Source organism: Manacus candei, unplaced genomic scaffold (genome assembly GCF_025592945.1).
Source record: "Manacus candei isolate 608988 ecotype Guabito, Panama unplaced genomic scaffold, ASM2559294v1 h1tg000065l, whole genome shotgun sequence".
Classification (NCBI taxonomy): Eukaryota; Metazoa; Chordata; class Aves; order Passeriformes; family Pipridae; genus Manacus; species Manacus candei.
The window spans coordinates 7,165,626-7,172,164 of record NW_026138113.1 but is presented as its reverse complement, the minus strand read 5'-3'; the positions used below and the strand labels follow the sequence as shown (position 1 = coordinate 7,172,164).

General features: G+C 45.6%; 1 protein-coding gene across 3 annotated transcripts; it reads left to right on the top strand.

Annotated features, from left to right (window-relative positions):
* Window positions 1-22: 22 nt before the first annotated feature.
* On the top strand, window positions 23-6,161 carry ORC6 (origin recognition complex subunit 6). 3 transcript variants are annotated; one of them, XM_051805902.1, is made up of 8 exons: window positions 23-113; window positions 570-699; window positions 1,455-1,618; window positions 2,694-2,783; window positions 3,600-3,712; window positions 4,354-4,475; window positions 4,980-5,051; window positions 5,437-6,161. In XM_051805902.1, exons 1-8 carry the CDS (start codon window positions 49-51, stop codon window positions 5,566-5,568), a joined length of 888 nt encoding a protein of 295 aa, XP_051661862.1. In that variant the 5' UTR covers window positions 23-48; the 3' UTR covers window positions 5,569-6,161. The 3 variants fall into 3 exon arrangements, with proteins under 3 accessions (XP_051661862.1, XP_051661861.1, XP_051661863.1); XM_051805901.1 differs by having other exon boundaries at window positions 4,977-5,051; XM_051805903.1 differs by lacking the exon at window positions 4,354-4,475 and having other exon boundaries at window positions 4,977-5,051.
* The last annotated feature ends 378 nt before the right edge of the window (window positions 6,162-6,539 follow it).

Here is a 6,539-nt window from a genome sequence, read left to right as displayed (position 1 = left end):
GCTCGGCCAGTCGCGGGGCGGCGCGCGCGGGGCAGCGCGCGGTGGGCCATGGAGCGCGGGGCCGTGAGGGACATGGCGGCCAGGCTGGGGCTGCACGGCACCGCCCTGCTCGGGTACCGCGGGGTGCGGGACACCGGGACACACACCGCGGGGATCAGGGACACCGGGGCACACACCGCGGGGATCAGGGATAGCGGGACACACACCGCGGGGATCTGGGATAGCGGGGGACACACACCGCGGGGATCTGGGACACCGGGATACACACCGCGGGGATCAGGGATAGCAGGACAGACACCGCGGGGATCAGGGACACGCTCTGCGCCGTCTCCCCCCGGCTCCGCACCCCCGCACAGCGCTGTCCGGTTGTGGGTGTGGTGGAGCCGCGGACCCCAAGGCAGGCGGGGTCGGTGGAACGTGGCTGACCCTGCAGTGCTGTCCCGCTGCACATCACCAGAGAACACACCGCCTGGTCCCCGAGCGTGTGCTGCAGCCGGGGAGCTGGGCGGAGAAACCTCCGCACATTCTTACTGTCTCGTACCTGTTAACGAGGGCTTTGTGTTTTGCAGGAAAGCTGAGGAGTATCTGCGGCTGTCCCAGGTCAAGTGCACGGGGTTAATGGCTCAAATGACGGCGACGAGCAGCGCTGTGATGTGCCTGGACCTGGCGGCGAGTTTCATGAAACAACCGATTGACAAAGTAAGATGTGGTGGCTGTCAGTGCATTCTGTGTTAGTCCACTGAAATCATTGTTCTGTGAAGTGTATGCTGGGAGCAGGAAAGGGAAATAATAATTGACTTACTAGTGTGCTGCTAGACACAGCGTTAGAGCTTTCACTGTTCAGAATTTGAAACGGCAAATTGAGATCAATGTCATAGTCACTTCTCAAGTTGAGTTTGCTTTGGTATAATTTCAGCTCTTTCGGTAACAAATAAATTACTAGCAGGAATGTTAAATATAAGATCTATCCCTTTTACTGTGGGAGGGAAGCAGGGGCTCCAAGGAATCCCTCTCTGTAGAGGTACCATAAACCTCCACCTGCAAACCTGCCAAAATAATGCCTGGCACAAGATGTTCATCGTTGTCCGTTTACAGACAGAGGAGAATTTAATTGGACCTGACCCCATGAGGAGTAGCAGGAAGGTGATGCGCATGTCTTCAAATTGCCCAGATTTTGCTAATCCTTGTTTTTAACCATGTTGTGATAAAAGGGACACGTCACATTATATGGAAATATCAAACCTTGTTTCCAGTGAAATGGTCTAAAGATATCACTGTGTTAAAAGCTGTGGCATTCCTAGGTGGTTAATCTTTCTGTGTGCAGTCAAAATGTGCATTATTCATTGCACAAATTTGTTTAATGTAGCAATTGAACTTTATGGTGTTGTGTTGATTGCCTGATTAAGATGTCAGGAAGGAATCTTGCTAATTCTTGGGGTTTGTCTTCTTGAAAGAGCTACTGTGTTAAACTCTCCGGGTTGAACAAGAACACCTACCAGAACTCTATGAAGTCCTTGGAGTGCTTGCTGGAGGTGAACCCCAGGCTGGGAATGCGAGACTTGGCTGTGCAATTTTGCTGCACAGAGGCAGTGAACATGGCTGCAGAAATACTTCAGAGGTGAGGAAGCTCTCGTGGTAAACTCTAGTAAGATTCTTTGTTCACTAGATGTGTAAAGAGCTTGATGTTTGGAAGGGGCAGATATTCCTCACTGACTGGAGCAGTGAGGTGAGTTCTTAGCACTGCCAATTCAGCCATGATCCAGGCCACTTTTTAGAATACATGAAAGAAAGACTTAGTCTGTGAATCTCAGTAAGTCATTGTCTGACTGTTCAGCTGGGAATAGTGTAAAAAATACAGCACTCTTAGTCCCCATATTTGTCCTTAGCATCAGAGTGTCATCCATTTAACTGCTGATCACAGCACAGTTCAGAAGTAATGCTCAGTAGAGAGAAATCCTCCCTTCTGGAGACACAGATCTCTTAAAATGCACATTACCTGCAAAACAAATAGGTAGAACACTTCAGTGGATTCAAGAGAGTTAACTAAAATTTTCTGTTCCATAATATCTACTTTAACCAGAGCAGTCCCTGAAGGGCTCTGTTCTGCTGTGCTGTAACCCTTATAGCACATTTAAATGCTGCTAGGTCAATGAATAAAGGCTGGGCATGCTTGTTGATGCTTCTTACAAACTGGAAAAAAATAGCCTGGGGACAGGTGGAACAATAAAAAGTTAAATTCTTCAGTGCTGCACATTCACTATGTCGTTTTCCATTTTTAAGCCTCCATCTGTGTAACATACACATCTGTGCAGCATACAAGAAACTATAATGCTGCCCTCTCTTGTAGGATGGATTTATGCAAAGCATCTCGTTGTAATTTTTAGGTGTAGTGTAGAGCTAAAAGTACTGTGTGGATGGGGAGCACAAGAAACAGATTTTACTGACATGCCTCCATCCAGATCCCCAATTTAAAATACCTTTAATTCAAAAAGAGGAGGTCATCCCAATCCCCTTCTTTTTCCTGGTGTCTTTTGCTCTTCTCAGCCAGTAGCAGCTGTTTCTGCTTGACTGGGTTGCAAAGGACCAAGTGGTCCATCAGACCCATTCAACTGCTGAGTCCCACATGACAGATGTATTTCAGCAGCTTCATTTGAGGCAAATGCAGTGTCCAATTATCCCTTGCTGTTCTCTAGGTATGAATCCAGCCTTTCTGAAGCACAGAGGATGGACCTTGATTTCTCAAAACCACTTTTTTTAACAGCTTCACTATTCACTGCATGCAGGTGAGTGTAGCTGGGGGATCTTCTTCAGGCTGAAATGCCTGGTGACACACTGAACAATCTAAGCAGCTGCTTCATCTAGGGTCCTGCTTAGCATATGCTGCTACCCTGCTCCTGAAAATAGGGACAGCTGTAGCAAACCAGGTCTTTCTTTGCAGTGAAGTCTCCAACCTACATTACACAAAGCAGAAAGTTACATGGATTTTGGTGAAATACAGCTCAAGGTGTAAGAATGGTTGCCAGCTCGCTTCTGAGCACCGAGAAACAGCTGTTCTGGAGAAGGAAAAGCCCTGAGCCTACACCATCACATCCTCAGGGTGCTCTGCCTTTGAAGATGGCTCTGACAGCTGTAGGCCCAGATCAGGAAGAGCTGTGTGACTCAGCCAGCACTTGGCAAGAATTGGCTTGTGTGCAACGATCTTCCTCAGCATTACACTTTGTAATCTTAGCAGCGCAGGGACTGTGTAGCTGCACAGCTCCTGAAAAAGGTTCTTTTGACACAGGGGTCTCATTCAGCTTTTTGCAGTAGTGGGACTTTGTCCTGGTTCCCTGTAAATTTGAAAAATACTTTTTCCTAATACAATTTCCTTATGTAACTTGAACTCACCCTGAGTTTCAATTCCTGAGCTGTATTGACTGAGTACTGTAGGGGTCTGTTTTTTTAAGCAAATTTCTGGGTGAGACAAGGATAGGTAGGACAAAAACACAGGCCTGCCTTTCTCATTCTCACAGGCAGTGTTGGTACAGCAATTATCACCTCACATAAGTGATAGTTGCTGGAGTGTTGCTTTCTACAGAGGTAACAACTCTCTCTTGTAGGTGTTTGAAGCTGAAAGTGGACAAAACTAAAATGGTGGCTACATCTGGAGTGAAAAGAGCAATATTTGACCGGCTGTGCAATCAGCTGGAGAAGATAAGCCAGCACCTCAGGAGTAAGTCTTTGCCTTTATCCCTGTAAGACAGCACACCCATCCCATGGCCTCACAGTTCCCCATCCTATTCCACTGATAATTTCATTCTGATCACTTCTAGCTGTCCCCTTTCAGCCAGATCTGCCCAACCCATTTCATCATGTTTCCTGCAGCCCAGTTCCCACTCACAGTCATTGTTTCTGGGGAAGTCACAATAGCTTAGCATGCGGAAAGGCCAAAAATAAGTATTTTCCTCTCTTCTCTGCTCCTTACAGTGTCTGCTGCTGCAGTTTCTTCCCTGCTTCTCCCATACTACCTGACCCATCTTGGATTCCTCCTTCTTGCTTTCTGCATCCTGTTAACATGGCAACATGACACATTTTAACACAAACATCATGCTCTGACTGACTCACTTCTGTGCTTTCCTTTCCCCACTGCAGCATTAACAAGCATAAGCTTTGCTCTTCTGGTAATAACTGAGCCATTCCATGACACCATCTCTCCACATACAGTGAGCAGACCTGAGGAACCATTCTCACCTGTGGTTAAGCTTGCAGTTCTCTCCACTGCTTTTGTTTGGAGGAAAAAGACTAAAATATGATCCACACCCTCCTGTCCTTATTTCTCCTGCTTTTTACTTCTCTTCTTTTTTCCTTTCCCAGGCTTTCACTCTGACTTTCCCACTGAGAGTAACCCTTCTTCACCCTATCTTCATGCTTCATATCCTGAAGTTTTGTGGAACGTGCTGCCTGAACCTAAACCAAAAGCTGCTGCTCTCTCCCAGGCACGGACCTTCCCACAGTACAGTGCCCTATAAAAACCCAAACCTTACCCCACCACTAAAGCAGCTAAAGGCAGCTGGGAGTTTCTGTACCAGTGCAGGGAAGATCATGTATCTGTACACATTGACAGCCCCGTGCATGTTGTGGGTATCTATAATACAAACTGTGGAAATGGAATAGAAGGGGAAAAAATAACTGATAATCCCACCAGAGTAATCTAGAGGGGTAGATTTTGGGCAATGAACATGGTGGATCAATGTAGATACAAATGCAGCAGCAGTTTGCTGCTAATTAGCAACCTAATTAAAGCATTCAGTCAGTCCATGCAACCCTTCAAGTGTACTGGCACCTCTGCATGTAGAGCTTGAGCATCAGTCTGGACCTGCTCTGACTGGGTGACATTATTTTTGGAAGGTGGCACTGCTATCTAGGAATTACATGTAGGCCACCCTCGGGGCCCCAAACACCACTCAGAAGTAAAGCAACTTACTTATTTTTTTTAGAAGAAGATGTTCCACTGGCTGCAGAGACACCTGAAAGCCTGCAGGCCTGCCTGGAGCACTGTGAGCAGGAAGATGGTAAGTTGTGCTCAGCTAGGAATGAAAATTACCTCACCAGAGTAGTCCTGAGCTGGTCAGTATTTTAGTGGTGGGATAGGCCATAATCTCAGGTTCACAGCAGCTCACTCCATCCTGCATCCATTGGCTATGGAAGGATGGAGAGAACCTGGCAGAAGGATAATGAAATTTATACTGAGTAATCCTAGTAGAATTAAGGATAACTGTTCTGTTCAGACACAAAGGTAAAGAGGAGACTGTTCCAGCAGGTGAGAGGAGCAGCAAACCATGGGATTAGATAACACAGGGACAGACTCCCTGCCTGTGTCTGTGCTCACTGCCACAGTTATTCCCACCAACACGTGGCCCATGATGGCCTGTCATGGACTTTCTTGTTTCCTCCCAGGATCTGAAGATGATGAGGAGAAGCCACATAAACGGCCAAAGACTGAAACAAAGCAGGACTATGAAGAATGGAAAAAGAAAATCCTGGAAAATGCTGCTAAGGCACAAGAGACAAATAGTACTGCCCCTGTAATGCCACCCAGTAATGCAACTGCTGCTTGCTCTTAATCTTAACTCTCCCTGTGCTCTAACAGTAGTTCCAGTAGCATGGGTGATGGCTGCCTGGTAGCCAGCTACCTAATTTAGCTTTTAAGTATTGAAAAATGTTATTTTTAATAAAATGACACTAGGATTGAGGTGATTTTACAGGAAGCCTGTCTTTGACTACTCACCTGGCTGGTACCTGAGCAGCTTTGGCATTAAGGGGGTAAAATAGCTTCATTCTCTTGCTGCAAGAAGCGGGGAACATTCTAATGCTACGTTCTAATGCTACTTTAAGTGTAAATAAGTTATAAGTTACAGGCCCTTGAGCCCTTGGCTGGAAGCAGTCAGTGAAATAAGAGGGAGGGGACTAATGGTGCCTTGTTAAACTGCAAAGCCAGCAGAGAAGTTAAGATTTTTTTTTAAATTGCTTTTATTTTTTTACTGTTGAAGAAATACTGTTTAGTAACTGAATTTGACTTATTTTCATGTGTATGGAAATGAAGTCTCTTGTGCTTTTATAAAGGGGTCCCAAATATTTCAAGAAACAATAAAAGTACTGGAAGGAAAAGCTTTGTATTATGACATCATGTTCTTGGCACATGACTTAGAACACAAAGTAAAAGACTCACAGGAGGTGCCTGTGTTTTTAGAGGGAAGATATCCAGGTGACAAGGATCTTGACTGGGTAACGGGTTTTTTTGTCTCACAGTCATAAACTTAGAGAAGAGGAGAGAGTAGTTTGTGGAGGCAACATCTGTGATGCTACACTGTCATCCCAGCTACTCAAATTGTAATTTGCTATTACTAATTTTTGAGGAAAAATCATTACTTTTAGCAGTGCAGGCCTGATGTAACTGTAACAAAACCAAACCAGATCTTCGTTCCATTTCTGTTGCATGTTTTCTGGCTGGGATGTACAAAGATAAGTTAACTTTCATAAACACTCATTTCAAAAGAAAC